This window comes from Gadus chalcogrammus, chromosome 8, assembly GCF_026213295.1.
Source record: "Gadus chalcogrammus isolate NIFS_2021 chromosome 8, NIFS_Gcha_1.0, whole genome shotgun sequence".
NCBI classification, from domain to species: Eukaryota; Metazoa; Chordata; class Actinopteri; order Gadiformes; family Gadidae; genus Gadus; species Gadus chalcogrammus.
In genome coordinates this window covers 6,498,838-6,522,506 of record NC_079419.1, presented here as the reverse complement: position 1 = coordinate 6,522,506, position 23,669 = coordinate 6,498,838, and the positions used below count along the sequence as shown (strand labels likewise).

The window sequence follows — 23,669 nt, the reverse complement described above, 5'->3', positions numbered from 1 at the left end:
TATAGTATTTTAAAAGTACAATATCTTAGAAATTATAAAATATTAAAAAAATCTGAAAAAAGCGCGGGATTCCAAGCTATTCTGAACATTACAATTTTTTAATGGAGTCTCTAGGTGAACAATTGAGGAAGGAGATAGGTACCAACGTTTGTACAGAATAATAAAGAGGAAAGAAAGAATAAAACTTATGAAGAACAACAGTTAAGCGCTGCATGCAGCACTCACCTAATTAAAAAAAAAACGAAAAACATTTACTACTTTATGTTGCCTGTGTTAAACAGGACTGGTGGTGCAACTGACCGTTACTTTTTGAAAAACGTGACCAACCAACAACCAGTTCACAGTGAAATGAGTAACACGACCGGTAGGGAGAGACAGTGAGATCGCCTGGTGGCTTTTGTGCTCGGTCTCGGGCTGCATGGGAGGGAGCAGCAGCAGCCTCAGTACCAGCCGTAGCCCGTACCAGGCGGTGATCTCAGAACTGAGCGGAAAGTGGATCGGGGAGGCTGCTACATGCTGCCGCCTTTGTCGTAAGACGAGACTGTGTAATAGACGGATATTTACCACCGATTTCGAGGGACAATACACGCGATATCCATGTACTTAATCGAGGGACGGGGTCTGCTTCTGCTGGGGCTCTTCGCCGGACTGCAGGTAACATGTTCGCCGTGTTTGAGTTGAGTTTACACCGGACGGTTTTTCCGTGGTGGTGGCGGCGATGCTACTGCCCGCTAACGGAAGGTGACGAGGAGCCGCTCTCCGCCGTCCGAGTGCTCTCCATGTTTCGAATGGGGACATGTCTAGCTCATGTACTTCGCATCTTTCCTGGTTTTATTCTAATAAAAACATACCCGTGTATTGTATTTCAGCAAGATGAAAATATCGGGTGGCTCTAGTGCTAAATAATTGTTAACGGCAGTTTTAGGGGTTGAATTGTCCGTGCTATGGATGGATGTAGACGGTGGGTCTCATTTGAAAAAGCTAGCCCGTTTCGTCTACTTTCTTCCTATATAGTTTGATATTATATCTTTATCATTGATACAAGTCGAATGACGTGTTCGTAGCGATGGTTCACAGGCTCTCACTGGGGTGTTTTTGTGACGGACCTTCAAGTTGTGGCTATGTATTTGAGGCCAGCAAGTTGGGGTTTAATTGCCCGTCCACCATCAAGCGTTAGCAAGATGTAGTTTTGCTAACTCGGGGGTTAATCCAACTAAATGTGGTGTCTGTGATGTGGACTTGCCTTTTGTCGTCCACCTAGTAAGGCTGGAGCTTGATGTGGACTTGTGGTCAAATGCTTTTTATTTGTATCCTTGAAGATGCACTTGGTTTCAATTGGGCTACTCCTTTCGATATACAACATGCAAGGAGCCTGATCCGTCCCCCCGATACAATTGTTATTCATCCTGAAATCTATATTTAAAGAAAAGACGCGATTACAAATAAAACAAATGCGAACATTTGATTGACTGGAGATCATTTTGTTAATCAGAGTGCTGTTGGAAACAGGGGAAAACCGTCTGTTTCCCTTCCCCCCTCCACAAGCATTTTGGTATAAATTCCACTGATTAAGAATGGCAAGTGGCACGGATACCCACAATGCGCTTTTTCACTGGGGTCTCCTCGTTTCAAATTCTTTGGAGAATGCATGCAGATTAGACCAGCCAAAAAGCCCCTGTTGGACATGGGTCTAGTTATTCCTTAGGGCCAGCTTGTATTTCTCTAGTAGACATGTACGCATGCCAGTTGCTATTGAATCAATCTAACTTGTTTATCTTATTCTGCATTTGAGTCCTTTTTAAATTAGAACATATAGTGTAGATCAATACCTGGAATGTCTTTTAAAATAGCAGCATAATTGTAATATTATTTTTAGCTATGTTAGTTTCTGTTAGTTTCTGAATTAACATGTTGATCTATGTTAGTTCAACATAAATTGAATTTATGTTGTACAGAATTAAAAAGGGCACATGCAACAATGGACAGCTAAAACAAAAAATACACCATAGTCATGGAACAGTGATTTTTGACATTTCCCAGGCTTTTCCAAACATTCATACACTTTGGGGTGGTTTCCACACTGTGTAATGTCAGCATCTTGGTGTTATTGTTCCTTGTTTCGGTGCCTCAATGTGGAGTGTTTGTCTAGAGGAGTAGAGTGATCAGAGGTGCTGCTGGCCAGGAGTACCAGCCCCTGGCGTGAGCCCATTGGAGGACAAATGGAGCTTGTTCTTGCCTAGCCAGGCTTTTTTGCCTAATGCTTAACCCTTTTGGCCTCATTATCCTAATTGCGGTCCCCACTATAAAAACAACAGATGCTTTTGTACAAGAACGGCAAGTTCAGAACGTGACCAAGAGGTTTTTAGAGGTATGCGGGTGCAAGATAGAGTGTTGATTTATGACTCCTCTAACCTCCCCTCCTTCTCCCCCCTTTAGATCGCAGCAGAGTGCAGGAGCACCCCTGTGTGCCGGCCGGGGTTCGCCGAAGATGTGTACCATGCAGTGTTACCCCATATCGCAGAGAAAGGGGAGCCCCTTTTCACCGGTAAGGGAAGCAATAATGCTTTGTTTGAGCTGTTCCCTGCTGAATGCTCATAATGTATGTGTGGGCATACGCATGCCTGTGTGTGTGTGTGTGTGGCATACAACTGTGTTCGTGGCTTTGAGGGGAAGGCTGCAACAAGGCTGACATATTTAAACAATTAGTTTTGGTGTAGTAGTGTGGGCTCACAAGTCGTTAGGTTTGGCTTGTAAACCACCGACAGCTTGATTCAACTTTATTACGGCTTTACCTTTTCCACTGCAGATGTTATTTTTGTGCTTCGGAATACATTAGCTGATCATTGAAATGTATATGTTTTTGAGATTGACATAAACTGCTGGCTTTGTTTATGAAGACATGCTAAAGCCAGCTGGAACATGATATGCTGTCTCTTTCACCAGGCACACCTTCTGTTGTAATGAATAGACATGAGTCGCATACACCACATAAATATCTCACTTTCCTCACACCGAGATAGCACAGTCGGCCAACTTACCATTCAGTGGTTTGTCCAGCGTGCCTGCTCACTGAATGATTGATGTTATTATGACATTATTTATAATGATTTTCATTTGCCTTGCAACAAGCACATGACAATTTATTTTATTATTTTATTTCCAACTGTATATTAAGTAGGGTATTCCTGTCAGTTAGTCTTTGCTAGGAAACCACATGTTACAAGCTTACTGTTCCATGATGGACCCATGCTGGAATGTGTTCAGTGGCAATGCAGTTTTCAGCTGTTGTCTCCACTCAATGAACAGTGAGCTTTACTGCAATGTATGCATCGTTTAAAGAGTTGTGACTTGGTCATGGCACTGCTTTGGATAAAAACTATAGGCCAGCATTTTTTTTTTGATGTGGTATGTATTATCTTCTTAACACATCCATCCTGCTGTAAACCGAGAAAGGTGTGGGGGGGGGGAAAGTAATGCTTCATTTTTTTCCTCACAAGCCATTTCATGAGAGCGAGAGAGCCATCCTTGCCGCAATTTGAAATGAGGATGCAGCTAGCGTGAAACACTGCTTAGGCCAACGGAGAGCTATAAAAGCTGGAATATGTCACCGACGTGCTATTCGAGCCTTGGGGTCATTCGGACTAGAAAACATTCTCCCTTGCGTTGGATTTCACAGTCCTACCCTAAAACTCACAGGCAGGCGTTAGGGTGAGTCAGAGGGAGAGGATAGGATAGGAGTGGAAGGGAATGTATAGCCATTAAAGAGGGCAGAGGAAAGGATGCAGTGAAAGGAAAGTACAAAAAGGAAAGGAGAAAGGGGGGGGATTAGATGGGTGGGGCTCGTTTTCTTTTCTTGTTGCAAACCTTACCTCAAGCACAAGTTTTCCCGTTTCATCCTGGAGGTGATGGATTTCCCTCTGTGTTTTCTGTGGATGAGCCATGACCAGGGGTAATTCCCTTTTGTTGTTTGCACCCCCACCACCACCACCACCACCACCACCACCACCACAGACCCCATCCCTCTAGCCCTCCATAGAGACTCTTCCTTAACCAACCCCCCACCACCTTTTCTCTCTTCTCCCTGCTACCCTCCCTTCCCCCAGTGTTTTCTACCGCTCGCTGAAGGGTTCCTTGACAGAGGAGGCACTCCTGTGTCATTGTAATGCAGCGGAGCTCAGCGGCGTGGGTTGATGTTAATGAAACTCCCATTCGCTAATGAAAGGCTCCTGTGGCATGTTTTGAAAGACAAAGCCCCTGCTGTGCGGCACCGGGGCCCCACGTTTTTCAAATGGGCTTCCACCCTGCTGGTTGTGAATATTGTTTCTGACCAGGGCCCAAGGATTTTTTGTCCTCCTTTTATGGCCACATGCTGCAGGTTAATGCATTATGCCACTATGCTTTACTGTGTGAATGCCTCTGCATTTCATTATCTTTCTTAATTGCGCCCCAAGGCCCTAAATAATGAATAAGAATGGATTGAGTGAATCTTGTTTGGGGGGTATTTCTGTGTGTTCCAACTCAACCGCAGAGCATTTCCTTGTTATGTCAGAAGTGATCTAGATGGCTCATTATGACGGGCACCAACTTGTCCTCATTTTGAAAGCTATTAGTGAGCGCTTTGCAATCGTCTGCTGGCCTGCGCACGCACCCCGCGTAGCGGAAACCAGAGCCCTTCAGAATATGAGTGTAATATTATCAGTGGCCGGTATAACGTGACAGTAATGTGACTCCCGTGCTCTTGCTGTGTGACCTCCGAACGGACACGGATGAAGAAAGGCTATGAGATCTCTCCACGCATCACAAGTCCTGGCTTTCCCCCATCTTATTGATCAGCAGAATACACATCCTGCTATCAGTTAAATAGCTGCAAATAGAGGTGCCATTCACATGCAAACGGTGACATTGTCTGTCTAAAATGAAGCTCTTCCTGTGTATTCGGTGATTGAAAAGCTTTGGGCAGAGTGATTAAACTGTTTTGCTGTGAAATTCAATCATAGCCCGAGCCCGGTACGTTTTACTGCGACGCGGTTGAGGAGACTTCCCATTGATCAGGGGTGGAAATCTTTAACGTGCTGTTTGGACAAAGATGGTCAGGGAAGGCAGAGGCAGACGGGTCCCTGACACCTCCTCCCCGCTAATGCTCCGTCGGGCAGGCCAGCTGTGGTGGTGGTGGTGGTGGTGGTGGTAGTGGTGTTGGTGGTGGGGGTGTTTGTTCATTGTTTGCTAATGCAAGAACCACGTCAGGCTTAGTAGAATTCCCACTGTCTGCCCTCTCGGGGCCCCCGTATGACCTTGCTTCAGAGATTAGACTATTTGCTCACGCCTGATACTGGGTGCAGAGAAACGACCGTACATGGATATTTATCTTTCCCTCCCCCTCATATCACAAGGTACGGAATGCAGTTTGATCAGCCGAGACCCTGGCTCCAGCAGCGCGCTCGACTCATTTTTATTTAGATGTTTGCATGCAGTGAATCATCTTTATTTCTTTAATTTTTTCCACATGTTAAATATTTAATTTCAGATGTGCTAAGGTGGTTTGCTGCCTTTTTCTTTTTGGTCTAAAAGCGTCTGGGGGGGCTTCAGAGAGCCGAGAGACGGGGTTTTAGAGATGTGACGCGTAAAGCAGGCTTGTAATGAGAGTCAGACCGGGAATTATGCAGCACCGACGTCCCTCTACAAAACTGGGTTAATGAAAAACCAAGAGCCTAATTGAGCTTAATAAACTCTTATGCTGCTTTTCTGCTGTCCTCCCATCCCACTTTCTTTTTTTTTAGACACTTCACAGCACTTCAAATTTAAATACCACATGTGTTGCAGGGTTGGAAATACACACTAACTTGCTTGTGCTTTTAATACTTAAATTGCCATTCCTTGGCATGCAAATGCTATGATATGATGCAGTGGTTCCTCAGGCTTAATGCTACCGCACTCAGTTTACCGGTTGTAGTACCATGTTGTTCAAAAATTGGCCGTTCCAGTAGTAGTGTAAAATACTCATAAATGCGAGCAGGTACTCTCAAGTTCATTAATTTATGTCTCATTAGTCTTTACCACAGTTGAAAGTCATAACCATGACACCTTGGGGAAGTACAAAGTCCTGCGAGAGGTTCTGATTCATGTTTTTTCACTCAGTCCATTTGAATGCTTTTGTTCTGGTTGCCTGCATTGTGTCAAGATTCTTGACGGCCCCTGGTACAGCCTGGGCCACTCCCAGATGTGTCAGAGAGGCCCCAGTGTTTGGTCAGATGTGACCCCGGCTGACCCTCTCCTGTAAATTGGGCCAAGTGCTCGGCAACCGACAAAACCATTTTTACTGCTCTGGGGTGACTCAGACTGGTAGGGAGGGGGGTATTTCTGGCCAGCTCCAGATGAATGAGAGACCAGCCAAAGGGGTCCTGACCCTCACCAAGGGGTTTCTCTGAATGTGCAGCACCCCTTAGAACAAGGAGTACTGACCTGTGTTGTTGATCATCTATCATTGGGAAAAGTAGAGCCATGCCAAGTCTTAGACCTTTGTGTGCACAGGCAGCCGTGCCAGTACGCTGCCACTGGCTAGATTAGTCTTTGTTCTTATTGCGTGATGATTAATAACCGCTAATAAAAATCAGAACGAGAATAATTTACCGATGCGCATATTTCTTTCCCCTTCCAACACGTTCTTACTTTTTAAACAAAGACATGATTGAGATACGCAGAGTAAGATCAAACGCATGCCTCCTTTCACACGATACGCCACAGCTCTCAGTGAAGCCGGTCGTTTGAAGGCATTTCTTCCCGCTATCGAGGTCATTCGTTGTCGTACGAGGTGAGAGCTGATGTCTTCTCCGGTCTTGAATTATTCACCAGTCAAACATATCTCCTTTAATATTCAAATCCTTGTTTAAGATGAGAGCTATAAGCACAGAGAAGTCTCTTGAGGACACGATGAGAAAAAGCGCCCAACACCGGGCAAAAAAACCAAAGAACCTGTGTAATTTATTTCCTCTTTATAAAGCCTGCTCCATGTTTCACGTACACCGTTATGCGGATTCCGTAGCTGGACGCATCAAGTGTAGCCAAGTGTTTGATCGGACCTGCCTTACCCCCCCCCCTCCCAATCCCGTCCTCGTATGTTTTAAGCCGAGGCAGCACTTCCAGTATAAGGAATGTTTTCCAAGACAAGTCCATTGCTCCCCCACCAGTTTTTTTTCTCTGTGGATCAATAAATCCGGGGTCTTTGTTTGGACTGATCAATACATTGGAATGAAGGCTGTGCTCCAATTCCCAGCTAAGGCATCGCCGGCGGGTTTTTGACTGAATCTGCTTTATTCTTTGTTATCAGCCACTATACATTTTCATCCGCTGTCTGTTTTGTTTTTCCTGGCCGTTTTTTTCTGCTTTATTTTTTCTTCTGTGCCCTGGCCTAGATAACGACCACACGGTGTGGCAGCAGATTGGATCTACATGCTATATGGCTTTGAAACCAGACCTTTTGATGCAATTTAGCAACAGGGACAATACAATACTGCACCGCAAGGACTATAAGTAAGACGAAACACGGGCTCGGCACATTAGGGAAACCTCTTATCATCTGTCAGAGTAGCCATGGCTCCATCGCAGGGGCCTTATCATAACGCTAAAATAATAACGTTGTAAATGTGTTATGAAGGAGACGGCACCAGTCGGGGGTGGGAGGGACGTGCGCCCCGGTGTCTCCTTGCCTGTACCAGGAGGGATTGCCGGGCGGTGAGGCACGGTGACAGAAGAGGGCATATTTTATTTATGTGTGACCTTTTTTTTTTTTTTCACTCTAAAGAGGTACCTCCTTATCAGGTAGCCTGCACATCGTCATTTTAAATTTGGAGGCAATGGAGGGGCAGACTTGAGATACGCCCGGGCAACGGATAGAGTATTTTGTCGAGGTTTGACCGGCCAGCCTCTCGACACCTCTAGTCCTATCGCTCATAACCCCCCTCCGACCCTAGCTGCTGCCTTGGTCACCCGGAAGCTTGTGTGACACTGACATTAGACAGTGGTTAAGGCACCTCGTGTGTGTGTGTGTGTGTGTGTGTGTGTGTGTGTGTGTGTGTGTGTGTGTGTGTGTGTGTGTGTGTGTGTGTGTGTGTGTGTGTGTGTGTGTGTGTGTGTGTGTGTGTGTGTCGGACGCTTGTCCTTGGCATATAATTAGCCCTGTGCAACTCAGACAGCCCTCTGTGGTGGTGGTGAGGGCTCCTCCAGCTAGGACTTCCGCAGACCCCAGCTGTTGCTAAGGACCACGCGTCCAAAGCCACAGCTGTCAACGCATGATGCTAGCATTCAGATGCAGCAACAGCAGCCCACACAATCACTGGCCTGTTATCTGACTGCATAATGCCTGGTTGATACCCGTTTTTTTATTATGTAGTTTTGTGTCATCCTGGCCTTTTGTGGACTCAATCTTCTCATAAAGAGATTCATAGTTCCATTATAATCCAGGATGGATCGGTTACAGTTTGCAGGAGCCGCCCCCTTTCATAATACTTCTGCGCCGTCATGTGAAGGTCACAGGGGTTTTATTGTTTATTTGGCCCTAGATCACACCTGGACCTCACTGGCCACTGGGCCTTGACACACGATTGCCTGGGTTTTGAAATTTAAGTGCATGATTGTGCTTCCATCTCAAAGACTGTAAAAAGGGAAAATATGAATTGAGTTTTGCTAAACAATCCTTCTCTGTGAACACTCGGTCATGGCTAGCGAAATACTTTTTGGAAGTATGTGTTTTCTAATTTCTAATTGTTGAAGTTTCAACTTGAAGGTGAAGTTCGGACCCTGCCATGTGATGGAGGTCATGCATAAATAGCATTGTTGACCCGAAACTCTGGCTCGTATCGCTCGTATGCCTCGTTAACTAGGCTAATATTATTTTTCCCTGATAACATGTCTGGGGGTAATAATATGCCTCCAAGTCCTGACTTTGCATAGTTTATTTTTATCTTAATATTTGTTTTCACATTTTAGGAATTTTGCCGTTTATGGCTAACAAGCACTTCTGCTGTCCGGCAAAACGCAGCCCTTAAAAAAACAACGACGGTGTCGGCTTTCTTCAATCTTTGGTTGGATTGCTTTGTTTGTGCTGGAACGAATTTGAATTTACAACTGCACCCTTGATTTGCAGATCCAGGGTGTGGCCTTTTGGCTGCCGGATACTGCTGCACAACCTGTTTTGAACTAGGCCTTTCTGAAGGGAACCACAGTGAATGTAGATATGCCGTCAAGTGTCCTCTTTCTCTGCTGGGTCAATCTGGTGGGGAAACTAATACTCAAATTAATATATTTATGAGCTGCTTTGAGCGAATGTAGAGCTGCATTTTTGAGCGGCTGCAAATCCAGCTCCCATGTTCCTCCCACTAGCCTGGCTCTGTGCTGTGGCGTGCAATCGGCGGCACTGCAATCAAAAACCCATGCTTTGCTAAAGAGGGTACACAAACTGGCGCGCCATTATTCCTCCGACAACAAAAGAGAGGGAGACTTGGAGCAAGGCTACATTAATTGACCCAGATAGTAGAACCGTGTTCACAAAGGCCAATATCCTGCCTCAGAAGAGACGTCCATCTCCCTGCCGGCTCCACAACCTATTGTGTTCCAGCGGGGGCTTCTATTTCAGTGTGGCGGCGCTTCTCCCTCCACACTGTCTGCATGCTAGCCCCTCTGATTACTCGCCAGTTGTTATCCGGTGATATCGCCTGATGGAGCCCGTTCTCTATTCCTTTTTCGTTTACCTACTCCTTCACTCCCTCCTTCCTCTCTCCTTCCGTCCTCCAACCTCGACCCCGGAGATGGATGGCTCCCCCGGCTCTCCCTAGAATGATGGATGGGACTTAATTGAGTAACACATGGACGGCAGTGAAGCATTTAGTCAAACATTCTAGTGGACAAAAAGAAACAAACATGCATTTCCCAATGATGACTTCCTATGATGAGGGTGTTCACTGGTGTGTATAATGAGTTGCTTCAGTGCAGCTTTCGTTGAATGTATTGAGACGGCTGTGCCCTTTTTTAATACGTTCCTGTTTTTATTCAAAGCTAAAAGTCGAGGTGTGTATCTTGAGCTTGCGTGAGATACAACCACTGCCTGCCGTCCTGCATTTTTATTGATCATTTCTTGCTCTGGTCTCTTGGCAGCACTGCTTTCCCATTTATATTTATTGTCATGTCTGTAGGATGGGGGGTAAAAAAAGAAAAGAAAACTCATCACCTAGATTTATATACATTTAATCTAGTACTTTGTTGTGATTCGGAACATGCTGTGTGAACTGTATTTCATCTCCCCGCCCAAACGTTTGCTCATCTGATGAGTGTGGCAAAGTGTATTGCCTGTCCCCATCCGGGTTGATCTACCGTTACCGGGCCTTGCTGACACCACAGCTTGCCATCACGAAACACGGATATTATGATTGACCCGCCGCGATTTAGGAGCCTCCATTTCGGCGTGCGCCCTCCGCCAGAGAGACGCATTTCGCGGCAGCACGGCCCGTATTGACTGGGGTTTATATTATCCCCCCTCTCCCTGTGTCGATATTTACTGAGGCATTAAAGGAGTGTGCAGCATGATGTCGCCACTTTATTTCCTGTTGGACCGCCATCCCAGCAGGAGGGGAGCAGGATGGGGGCTGCAAGGTTACTGGAGGATGTAAGTACTGGTACAAGCAGAGGGTCCATTCCATGCTCCGTGCTTCCCGGGCGCAGCGAGCATCAGAAAATCAGAACGCGCCATATGAACCAATTAGTTGATGAAACGGCGGGCCAACACAATTAAAAATAAATAAATATAGAAATATGTGAAAAACTAAGTTTCAAGGGAGGGCCGAGGATGGTGTATGACGCCATCCTGAGTGAACAAACTTAAAGGGAAAGTCACGGCACGTAGCTCCACTCGCCCCTCCCCAGGTCTAGCATGGTTTTCCAGGGAGAGTTCTGGCGAAACAACACTCCACCACCACGCATTGCTCACCAGAGTGCAACAGGCGTGCAATCTTGTACAGACTCCCTGTCAACCCCTCACTCTCCCACTAAGTGTTCTAAGCACTGTGGCCTTTGTAGAAGATAAGCTTTCTTCGTGTGACTTGAGTAGTTTGGAATAACGGCCTCCACTGTTAATTTATGGCATTGCTAACCATATGAGGGCTGTGGGCCAAGGTTATTGACCTTTCACGCCTGTCACTAGTGATAGAGGGAGCATGGCCCCAGGAGGAGAATGAATTGGGCTTATTAAGGCGGCCAGGCCTTTGAATAAAACCTATGGGGCAACTTTAATCTTCAATTTTCCTCTTCTTCTGGAAATGTAAATCACATTTCTTTTTTCCCTTCACACTTTGACCAATTGTCTTCCGTCAGAGATGGAATTGGGGGCATGGACGGCAGCAGTCAGACCGAACCTCACCACGCTCCTCTGCTCTCCATCAAGATGCAGTACGTGTACTGACTGGCAGATTAGCGTGAGCGATGCAGCAATTACAGTAGCTCATCTTAAAGTGAGGGGGTGATTATCAGATGCAGAGAAACGGTTTTCTGAAATTAGCCTGAATCGATGATCAAGGTATTTATTATACTTATACTCCTACTGCGGCTTCACGGTTCTCGGCTTAGCTCAGGGTCGGCTTAGCTCAGGAGGTAGAGCAGTTGTCTTGCAACCGAGAGGTTGCTAGTTCGATCCCCAGCTCCTTCTAGCTGAGTGTTGATGTGTCCCTCAGCAAGACACTTAACCCTAACTGCTCCTGACGAGCTGGCTGTCGCCTTGCATGTTTGACTCTGCCTTCGGTGTGTCAATGTGTGTATTAACTGATGTAAGTCGCTTTGAATAAAAGCGTTTGCTAAATGCCCTAAATGTACAAGTTCTCCTTTCGGTCAGAAATCCATTACTTTTGCCCCGCATCAGTCGTGATTGATGTGTCCATTTTGTTTGCTGGAAAGACAAAAGGGGGCTGTCCCGGCCAAGCTGCAACATCTGAATTAAATGGAGTATGGGAAGAATGTCCAGCAGGAGGAGGGACTGAAGGGAGCGACAGAGCCATGGGCGGAGGAGCCTGACCGCATGTTGTTTCAGCCCCGCACTCCCTCTAGGCTCCCAGGCTAGAGGACCTGGTGGGAGGCAGAGTGAGGGAGGGAGGAGTGGGAGGGGGGGGGGGGTGAGGCATTCATTTATATTGGAGCAACATGCTGTCTGACTATTTTTCCAGCTTTTTTGCCGCTTGTGTATATAATCACACGCACTGCCCCCAATGGGGTTCAAGCAAAACCATTTATTATTGACTCTGCGGAGGCTTATCTATGTATGATCCACTGTTAACGTCTTATTGTCCATAGGGCCACTATCCTAACCCCCAGTGGAAATGAGAAATAGACGAAGAACGTGTGTGTGTGTGTGTGTGTGTGTGTGTGTGTGTGTGTGTGTGTGTGTGTGTGTGTGTGTGTGTGTGTGTGTGTGTGTGTGTGTGTGTGTGTGTGTGTGTGTGTGTGTGTGTGTGTGTGTGTGATTAGACGCCGTCGCCGGTTAGGTCCTAACTTTAAAGGGCATTTTTTAATAACCTAGAGGAAGCCCATTAGACTGTTATATTGTTCAGTGATTCATACGTATACTTTGGTTTTCACTGCAGCCTCATTTGGAGATCCTGACCAGAGATGTAATCACCCACCGCAGCTGTGGTATTCATTCAGATGAGCCTGTTAAATATTTAAACTCTTTGTTTATTTGCAGCCTGACTGTGAGCCGATGAAGTTAAATGGCAATTGTATTAGCGAATGTTCTTTGCAAGCTTTATGCGTGCTTGTGTGGGTGTGTACGTGATGCGTGTGTGTGTGTGTGTTATCATGATATTTACTCCATACAACATGGAAAAAGAAAAAAGGAAGGGGGGGGGGGGGGGGGATGAGAAAAAAGGTTGTATTGGTCAAAAGGGCAGCAGGGCTTAAGGCCTACATGGAAGAATCTATTTTGGACCTGAAACATCACAAACGTCCAGGACGAGTGGGTGTCAGCTGACTGGATAACGTACACAAGAGAGGCGAGGCTCCGCCCCCGTGCCTTCAAAGCCTCTGGAGGAGTTGCCGGGGACATAAACCACATGCTTGACAGGACTTTATTATTTTTGGTACTGGCTGTTTGCTTTACACACACAGCCGCACAGGCAGACACAGACAGCAAGACGGACAGGCATGCGTGGACAGTGCACGCATTTAGATGCCCGTGCAGCACACCCAATTGGATGAGTAGGGGAAAGACAACTGCGGTGAATCCCATTTGAATGTGAAAGGGCTGCATATCCCCCTGTGTGTCCTGCCCAGAATGTGCTGTCTAGGAGGGCTGAGGTCATAGAGACACAAACAAAGCATTGTTTTCTATTCAGCGGGCTTAGCCGTTGCAGAGGGACTTTTTCATGCAGTGCAGGGCAGGCCATTGTCAGGGTGGGGAGGGAGGGGCTTGCCGGTATATATCCATTGAGTTTTTTTTTGCTTTGAGTTTTGAGGTAGGAATGCCATTAAACCAGCGCTCGCATTGACTCACTTTCACAAGTGGTTTCTTTCTTTCATACAAAATAATTGATACCTGTCGTCGTTTTCTTTCTTTACCTTTTTTCTCTACGCATGCTACCTCTCTACACCTCCATGAACAATGTGCTTCAGGACATGGCGATGTTTAAAAGATATCTGTGGCTTTATGAATACAAGATGGAGTGCGTTTAAAACCCATCCTTGTGTTTGATACTCGAGACCATGCGCTTGCACGCAAGCTCGTACCCTCCCTTGCAAGTGCATTGTCATGCCCACAGCTGTGCACACTGCCGTGATTCATAGTTTGCGAATGATTAGGTTGGCCTTGGTTCCACACTGCTCCTAAAACGGGGGGCCGTCTCAATGATTTTCTATGCTAGCAGTAGCAGCTAGCGAAACCCCCCCTCCCCCAGAATCCACATCGGCCCTGGTCTGCGCACGCCTGCTCCACACTACCTGCGTTTCTATAACACAGGCAGATAAATAGAAACATGGCTTGTTTTTTTATGAAACATGGCTTTTTTTTTTATAAGGAGGCCCAACAAAAAGAATGGAAGCTATTAAAGCCGTAATGCCACAGCTCCTTCACACCGGGGAGGGGAATGGGGCGGTGTGGTGGCTGAAAGTATGCCGCATGCAGTTCTAGGTAAGAGGGCTGGTTTTTATGGAGTCTGTTATCGGTGACGAGGAGCTCGTTCTTGTTATTTATTTATTTCGTGCACTCGTCCCTAGCTGAGACAGGGCCGGGTCCCCGCTCAGCCTATCTCCACCAATCCCAGCCCATGAGAAGCCCCGGCCTTTATTTATTGGCCCGTCCAGCGCACGCTTACAAAACCTGATTGCACCTCCATCGATTGGTGTCCGTTTGAAATAACGTTGCCCGGACTCCAGGCACCAACACCAGGAGGATTCTTTTTTTCCTCACTCTGCCTCCTCCCTCCATTCCTCTCCCTCTTCCCTCCTATCTCTCTCCCCTCCCCCCTCCTGTTAATTTTTTTTTTTAAATCCATCCTGAGAATGCTATACAGGCAGGGCAGGAGTTCCTTAGTGGCTTATCTTGCCTTACAGCGGACCACCGAGGGGTCTGAGCATGTGTATGCAGGCAGCTGTGCTCCACTGTTAAACGCCATTCTGCACCGGATAAGTGGGGATTGGCGTGCTCCCTGGAAGTCTGAGGGGGGAATTCATTTGCTCAAAAAATGCGACAGCTGGGCAGAGCTTTGCCCTACGCCAACTCCCTTTACTCTTTTGATATGAATGAGAGCAAGGAAGAGAGAGAGCTAGCACCTAGACTTAGGCAGACAGACCAAGAGAGAGATAACAGAGAGGGGTAGACGGAGAGAGAGAGAGGGAGATAGCACCAACGCCGAGTGAGGGAGGGATAGATGGCACAGAGGGAAAGAGATGGCACAGCACTGGGAGAGAGGGACAACGAGAGAGATGGAGGGATAGCACCATCAGACATGGCACCACCAGACAGACAGCCAGAGAGAGAGAGCGTGGTAGATGGCACAGATGCTGACAGAGCGAGAGATATCGCCAATACAGAGAGAGGGAGAGACTGATGGAGTGAGGTAGAGAGTGATGGGGCGAGGGAGAGCCTGATGGAGATGGGGACAGCAGGAGGGGGCAGCTGTAAACAGCGTGGTCGCCACTGCTTCCTGACTGGCCGTGTGCAAAGCAAATGTTGGCACGTGTGTGATGAGTTTACGCCGACGTAACGGTTTTCAAAAGTAGCCTTGCCCCGTTAACGACGCGCCGCTGGCTCGTCAACTCTTTGCCCGCTCCTTTTTTTTTTTTTTACATCCCGTGCTGTAAACACAGAACATTAATAGGAGGAAGGGCATAAGAAGAGTAATTTATGTGTGGAGGAGAAGCCTGAAGATGAGCCCTCCCCCAGGGATTAATGGGAGGCTCTGTCTCTGTTCACAGGAAATATGAAAGGCCCTTTGTTGGTAGAGGGCTTGCTGCTGCCAGCAAATAACTACCCTTGTCATATCGAAAATCCCCAACCTCTAAATTCATTGCCTCTGCCTCTCATCCTTCAACCTCTTCTTTTTTTCTTCCTCCTCCTTCCCCCCCACCCCCCTCTCCCTCACCCCCCTCCCTCTAAGCCGGTGTGTTCTCTGTCAAAGTCGCTCATTTATGATTCTGCAGCGCGCCCCGCGTTCCGTAGCCCGGGAGACGGGGGGGGAGACGGGGGGGCTGGCGGTTAGTATTCACTGTCACTTCCCCCCCCCCCAGTTCCGGCCACGGGGGTAGGCTGGGGACCCACTGGGTGAAATTGCAGGGAGTACAGGTGGTGGAACACGAGCTCACCTTTTGATGCCATGTTTACCTCTGTCGGCTCCTCTGCTCCCTGGCATAACTTAAGCTCATCATACGGCCATACACAGAGCGCCGACACTGACCGAGTCCGTTTCTCCTTGGTTTGTTTTCTTCTCTTTTTCCTTTTTCGATGCAACACGTCCAGTGAGTGGTCCAGCCAACTGGGGATAATGGTTTATTTTTAGTATGAGACTACTGCCTAAACATGCCTGCTTTCAGGCATAGAGGAAGGGGTGTGTGTGTGTGTGGGGGGGGCTGGTGATAAAGACTATCAGTGGAAGGAAATAACCGTTTGCCACTGGCAGTGTGTGTTTCATCGGGTAACACCTTGATCTTGTCACACCTGTGGCTCAAGACAGGAGGCTGAGAGGCTGTGCCGAGGTGTTAATTAGTAGAGGACACCTGCGAAAAATGACTTGGCTCTGCGAAAATTTGAAGACGCTATTCATTTGTTGGTTTTTTCCGTCTAATGTTTCCTCTCCCTTTTTATCTGTGTTCATTCTTCATTTTATTTCCATTTTTCTCAGACTTCTTTGTCTCTCGAATGGAATGCTTCATATTATTTTATGGTTCTCTTGCCTTGGCTTCGATGTTTGCACTGCACCCGCTCTGCTAAACATTTCAATACAGTTTTAGCGGATTAACGTGTTATTACAAAAATGCTCTGTTCAGTGGCTGTGTGCTTATCAACACTTGAAGAGTTTTTTATTCTATTATAAAAAAAAAATCATTACATGTTTGTATTTTTGTGGAGACACAGGCGCTATTGGAATTTTAATGTGCTTGCTTTGAACAGAAGTGTTTTCTTTTTGCTCTAAAGAGTGGAGGTTTACTGGACTTTTTCACTTGCACTGCGAGATGTAAAGGCCATCTGTTTGAAATCAATCACTGTCAATTAAAAGTGGATTACAAAAAGATATTGCATAGAGCATATTATTCACAACTGTGAAGAGACCATGCTACATTTTTCTAAATTAAACCAGAATCCCTTTTCTGGGAAAATGCAGCCCAATTCTTTTTCGGTTTTCCCCCACGATCTTTTGTACTTTGTGATGATTGGAGCTATTGCTTGGGCTTTTCCACACGAGGTGTTCCATATTCAAGGGAGAGAATCAATTGCCTCTATATTGACTTCCCCGGGCTGTTTCAAATGGATTTGACATGGATAACGCTGTTGTGTTTGCAACCAAAGGGGGAGGGGACTTAATAATGACTGGGAACCCCCAAATAGAAAATATAAAGGGGGGAAGGAGACGGGGGTGGGGAAAAGTCTGAAAAGAGGAAGAGGGGGAACTTGAAGCTGACGGGGCCCAAACTTGGCAGGAGCTATGCGTTGTCAGGGGCAACGCTATTGGCTGCCTGTAACTGTCCTCTCAGCCGTCTGTAGGAGGACCTGACCTCAGGCTTTAAATCTGATGGCCCAGAAAAGGCCAGCACAACACTTAGAGCCCAATAGTAAGTGATCACAATTGCCACACATTGGGCAGAGTAAAGCAGTAGTAACACTCTTCTTTTTGGTCGGCGTCTAGCACACTATATGACGTGATTACTCGTGCAGTATTTATGGGGGCCATCTTGATTTGAAGCCCTAATTTGCATACAGTGTCATGCTAATTCAATCTCTTTGAACCCAGTCGAGTCTGAGGCAGGGGTCGGAGAAATACATTCATTCGTCCGACCATTAAATGTCTTTATTTAACGCCGTGATTGTGACCGGTGAGAAAAAACAATCATTTGCTTAATCCGCCAGGCTGGGATTTGATGGCCGGGGTTCTGCGTGGGTTGGGTCAGGAAGTTTAATGGCCGTGCTCGGGAAAGGATAAGCCTTATTAAGTCCGATGGGCCCTCCTGTCTCATATACGCTAATGTGGCCGTGATAGACGGAGGAATCCTTGTTTTGGATACATCGGAAACCATAAAGCGTACCCAGCTCCCTGGCCCCGGAGTTTGTAATTGGCCATTAAGGGCCATGTTTGGAGATGGAAGGGCCAGATGTCCCTTATGTGTCTGGAGCCCTTCCGAGGGCCGAGAGGCCGGGTGCCGTAAAGGGCTAGAGAGAGAGAGAGGGCTGGACACTGTCCTTCATTACAGGAGACCTGGGGTTGGTCGGTCAGCCGGCCGCCTCATAAAAGCTCTTTAATGTTCTTACCAGAGATGCTCTTCGCCGTTTGCCCACAATTCCACAGCCGTAAAAAGGAAAAAAAACAACCAAAAGAAGACTGAATTCCCTCGGAAATCTCTCTCTCTCTCTCTCTCTCTCTGTGTCCGAGGTCCCTGCACCAGCTGTCTATCCGTGTTCAGATCTACCCCTGGGCTCCACTCCCGCGCAGTTTGCAGTGTGCCACATGTAATGTTGATCTTAAAAGGTTGGGTCCCGAAGGGCCGATGAAACGTGTGTCTCTCAAGGAGGACCGGGCTGATTGAGTGCTACACATGCGGGGACAACACCAAGGGCTTCACTATTTGATGTAATATCAGGTAACCTTGGTGATTCAACATGAGTGATCTGCGCGGCAATTGGGGATTTCTCATGTTACCGGCCCATGTGTCTGGCTGTCATTATTTATTCTATCTGTAATAGCCTTAAGACGATGACTTTTGTTTGTTTTACCTTGGCCTAAGTGACTGTAGAACTCCTCAATTTGGGTTGTGATTTATTCTCGGTTGGTCATTAACAGTAATGCAACGAGGGGCCTCACTCCGGCTCTCTGAACGTCCTATCTGCTGTTTGCCTTTGCGCTGAACCCTATGGACAGCTGCCATGGAAGCCAGTCCGGGGGTCGCCGCGGTGATGACGACCCCCTTAATGTGGATTCCAGTGGAGCAGAAAGACAAATGTTTGTGGTTCCAGATCCTCCCGGTGTCCTGGGCCGCTACAGCTGTCACGTTAGCTCCTTCCTGCCCACTCCCCCCCCCGCCCCACCCGCTGCCCAGAATGCAACAGAACATGTACTAGCATCTCCGCTGCAGGCTCTCTTTGAGACGTAGCCTCTGTCATCTGACAGAATCCAACACACTTGACAGGCAGTGCTTCCTACATGAAGAAACCGCAACGGCAACAGCGCCATACAACGTCCCGAATCTTATGATTTGGTACGTGTCTGAAACTGTGCCAGCCTAGGTTTGCATACAAGGGAACGTCAAGCACTTTGAAGTTTGATTCGATACGTTTGAACCAAATCTGGATGTTTTAAATAAAAAAAAAAATAGCAGGCTTACTATCCAGCACATACTCTGTCTAATTGCCCTCGGTTATTCCTCTCCCGCTGTGTCCTTAAGTTAATTATTCTCTTTATTTTGTGGGAGCGGTCAGACCTTGTTTGTCTGTTGACCACGATAAGCTCCACACTTGGAATTCTTATTTTGTTATTTATTCTGACTTATCAGTTTAAGTGGTTTTGGCCAAGTGCAGTGGAAAGTTTTCCCTTCTCTGCCAGTGCAGGAGGGATCACATTAAGCCTTTGGTTGGTGACGGATGAATCTTTTTAATGTGACAACTGAAAGGAACCCCTCGTTTTCCCCCACCGGCTAGGCTCGATTTGAAACCACACACACACACACACACACACACACACACACACACACACACACACACACACACACACACACACACACACACACACACACACACACACACACACACACACACACTGCCTTCTTCTCTTTTTCTTTGTTTCCACTGTTTACATTTATTTATTTCAGTCTCTCCAGCCCCCCCTTACACTGCTTCGGTTACCGTCTCCCAGCGCTCTCACTCTTGATGAAATCTGTATGCAAAACAGCGCTTTGGGTTACAGTACAGGCTGGAAAACACTTCACAAAAGGTAGCCCCAGTGAATAACTGGAAATGGTGAAGTTGCGAGGAGGAAGGGAATGATGGTGGTGGTGGTGGTGGGTGTGGGGGCTGCTCTCACTACAGATTTGGCTGAAGGCATTCAGCTCCCGCTTCCATTGAGGCCATCTACACAGAGATGTGTGGCCAGGCCGCTCCCTGACCTCTCTCTCCGCCCACACTGTGTGTGCGAGTTGCCGTACCAAATGAGAGGGGATGATATGGTCATCATTTTCATACATGCACATTGAGTTTGTTTGTGCAAGTGTTTACTACTGTATGTGCTTTTTAAGTTTGTGTGTGTGTGTTTTATATTACCTCCGTCCCTCAGCGGCTGCTTATCTTCTCCTTTTGTCTTCCGTCTTTAATTCTTAACTTCCCTTTGCTTTTCTGATCTTTGTGTACAAGGGTGCATGTTTTTACAGCCTTACTAAACGCCGCTCGGAGGCATGTAAACTGCAGTGTTCCGGTAGAAACCAGAAACTGGCCGTGTTGTAAGTGAACCTCCTCCACCCTCTGTTGTTGTGGTGCTGCTTGGGAAAGTAACCAGAACCCCCCCCCCCCCCTTCCCTCCAGCTACCCCTCATTCGCCTACGAGCCCCCCTCCTTCCCAAAGAGCTGTCATTGTCTCTGCACATAAAGGCCGAGGGAAGAGCCTGTAACGCTAGAAGGAGCAGCGTGCTGGTCCACAGACAACGCCCTCTTCGCAGCCTCTATCCCCTGCTGACCATTACCGGCCCGCCAGGGGTTAGCCTCCGCTCCGCAACCCAATAGCCTTGATGGCTGCCATGAAAGCCAAGTTAACGTTCTCTTCTTTACTGCCTACGCTTCAGGCGAGGTCTGAGAACACATGTCTGCCCCTCCCTTGCAGTGCGGCGGCCATGATATATATTAGAGTTGTTCATCGGACACCTTTGTTGATGGAGGGCCCACAGGTGGATGTAATTGTTTTCTATTCTACGTTCGACTATCAGACCCTCGAATTTTACTTCTTCAATCGAAATCGAACAAAGGAATTTTGAAACGGAAGTGTCCTTGGAAAGCAGGCAACCGTCAATGTTTTCTGGTTTTAAAGTGGATTTTAATTACGGACAGCTCGAGTCTTAATCAGTGTGTTTTCTGTGTAATCTTTTTTTTTTGCCACCACCACCCCCTCCAAGTGCTGCATAAAATTGCCTTTTGATTGCCTTACCTAACCTACACCAACGTGCTGGCCTTTTGTTTCTGGCTTATGCTCTGGAAGATGGAATGGTTATGCTTATGTACCTTTGCAATGCTAAAGTTCGTTCTTTATATTTACTCAGTTCAGCAGGGCATTCAACTTGGCACACACAATTATTAACTGTCCGAGAGCATCTGTTTTCCTTCACCAGATATGTTGGACAGCATGTGTTTTATACATCGGCCAAATAACATGATGTGCCGTTCATTTGAAGTAATTACCACTGAGGCCTATACATAGTGTGCTTGGACCTTTTACTCTCTTCCAAAGCCCAGCGCGACTCCGGCACTCACGTGATCCAAACCATCTGGCGAGGCAGTCCAAGAGGGAAACGCATCGTTGACGGTCTGGGCTGCACAGTCATTCTCTGACCTCATAACTCACAATGAGGTCAGGCAGATTTCCACATACTGCGAAAGAGGAAACGCAGCTTGTTGTCGAGTTTTAGTTAACATCTTGACAACAACTGATTCTAACAGAAGCCCTGCCCGGGCCCTTTCATGTCTTAACACCAAGGGTTAGCCTTACAAATGGAGGGAACTGTCAGTCACATAATGCAGGCACATCGCTAACATCATTGAAGCGGTGACACTATAAAGCTGACAGCCGGGCATTTTTTTCTTTTTGTATTTACGGCTGCCACGTTTGTGTATGAGGTGGATTCAGAGGAGACCCACGGTGTGATCCATCGAGGCACTCGGCCGTCGCCGGCCGCCACGGGCACAGATTTACAGCCGCGGTACCCCCCCCCCTCTGCGCCGGAGGATTAGCGATTCCAACACGCCTGTGATATTAAAGTTTGCTTTACTGCTCCCATCGTGGAGCACGCAGGGCTGGAGACGTCCGATATCGAATCCGTGTAATGAAGTATTCAGCCACGCGTCTTGGGCGACCACCACCGAGGGCGACGCCTATATTGTCTGATCCGTCCCTGGTGGTCCTGGAGGAAATAAAAACGTGGCGGAGGAGATTGGGTTCATTAATAAGATCTACCCCAACCAGAAATACTTAATATAAAAAGGACTTATTTTTTTCTTTCCCACCCACGCTTACGCGAACAAGAACGTGCTTTCGCTCACATAAAACCATGTCCCGGGTGAAACCTTGAACAAAAATAATTCTTCCCCTTTTTTATTTTTTTCTCAAAGTAATACTTTTAGTGTAGCACATTTTTACCCACCAATAAACACAATGAGCCCGGGCCGGCGGAAATGCCGGGGCCCCCATCCCCGGCCAAATGATTTAGAGGCCCTGCAGATAGCTGGATGCCCTCAGCCACTGCCTGATCAGCAATCTGAGTAATGGGACCGGCAGAAGAGTCAGAGGCACGCGGACCCCCAGCCGCCCCTGCGCGCTTACTCACATGCTCTGAAGAATGCGATCAATCCCCGGTCTTAGGAACCCGCTATTCTGGTACCTGGAGGCCCTGGCAGGCGACTTCTGAAGAAAATAGGACGGCACCTGGCACAATTTAATCCTTCAAACTATTTCCTAACGTGGAAGCGCTGCCTTGGTCTGTGTTTGTGTAATGGATGCCCGACGGCCAGTTGCTGCTGACTGTAGATTTCCCCGGCCCCTGTGAAAACACACACACACATACACACACACGCACACTAACGCATGCACACAGTCACACAGTCGATGTAAGGCAACCTTTCTAATTTTTTAATGTTCTAAATCTGGGTTTGTTCTCTCACCAACAATTTGCCCATTATTTTGGACTAATCATGACGGATCTGGTGATCATTGTTTTTATGAGCTTCTATAATTGGGATATCTTAAGACCCCCCTCTGAGTTAAAGGGAGGGGGGAGGATGGGGTCCACACAGGAGCAGGCTAAGAAGACCTCCATGTTGTTGGATATCCAATCATTCCTTATGTGTGAGCTGTTTATAGGGTAGTACAAACCAGGGATGTTTTCAGCAAACAGAATCCGCTCCTAATGATTGAGGCTGTGTTTCTGGCGAATCCATCTCTGTTGGCAAACACGTTACGCCTTAGAGCTAGCATTAACAACCCAACCGTCCAGTCACTTGTATTTTCCTCTCTGTCTCCAGTTCCTCTTTTTCTCTATATCTATGCGTCTGTATTGCTCTTGTTTGTGTATCTGTTATGGAAACTCAGGAGGAGCTATTTCTGTTTTCTCCATTCACGGGGCCTGAAAGCCCATTTAATAACCAGGTCGGCATCATGTCAGCATCCATCTGAAAGCGTCCCATCAAAGTAGCACAATTATCCTGCTTTGATGAAGCTAAAAACCCGGCAAAAAATTTACAAACCTATAACCAGGCCAGGGAAACAACTGTAGTGTGGGACATTTATTTTGCATTCGGGGCCAATTGTATCACACTCCTCGGAACAAATCTCAACAGCCGGTCCTTTTTGTTTTTACGCTTCAAAACAAGTACTCGGTGAATAGTTTTTTTTTGCCACTGTGGTGGATGTCGCTGTGACCCTGTTGAACATGGCTTTCACTGTGAGGCAACATAAGATTCCCACTGGCCCCCCCGAGTTTAAGAACCTGAGGTCTGGTAACATTTCCGCAGGCGGCCGGACCAAGTGGAGACAGATTTGTACACGGCCCCGCTTGCGGTTTTTGGTGTTACAGCTGAACACAAACTGAGGCCAGATGTGTTTTGGAGTCAGTCTTTCTCTATCTTGCTCTCTCTCAGTCTCTCTGGGATATATATATATCCCCCTCCTTTCTCTCACTCACCCTCGACTTCCCCTTCTCCCTCCCCCCCCCTAATCTGGTACTTATTGTGTCTGTAATAA

At 47.2% G+C, this 23,669-nt stretch overlaps 1 protein-coding gene across 2 annotated transcripts in view; it reads left to right on the top strand.

Annotated features, from left to right (window-relative positions):
• The first annotated feature begins 345 nt into the window (after window positions 1-345).
• The window catches only part of LOC130388195 (cadherin-2-like), a 63,141-nt gene continuing 39,817 nt past the window's right edge, over window positions 346-23,669 (top strand). The window contains exons 1-2 of one of the 2 annotated variants that reach the window (XM_056597569.1): window positions 346-654; window positions 2,437-2,545. In XM_056597569.1, coding sequence (XP_056453544.1) covers window positions 598-654; window positions 2,437-2,545 — 166 coding nt within the window. In that variant the 5' untranslated portion in view covers window positions 346-597. The remainder of the gene's footprint in view (window positions 655-2,436; window positions 2,546-23,669) is intronic. The other variant, XM_056597570.1, reaches the window with a different exon arrangement.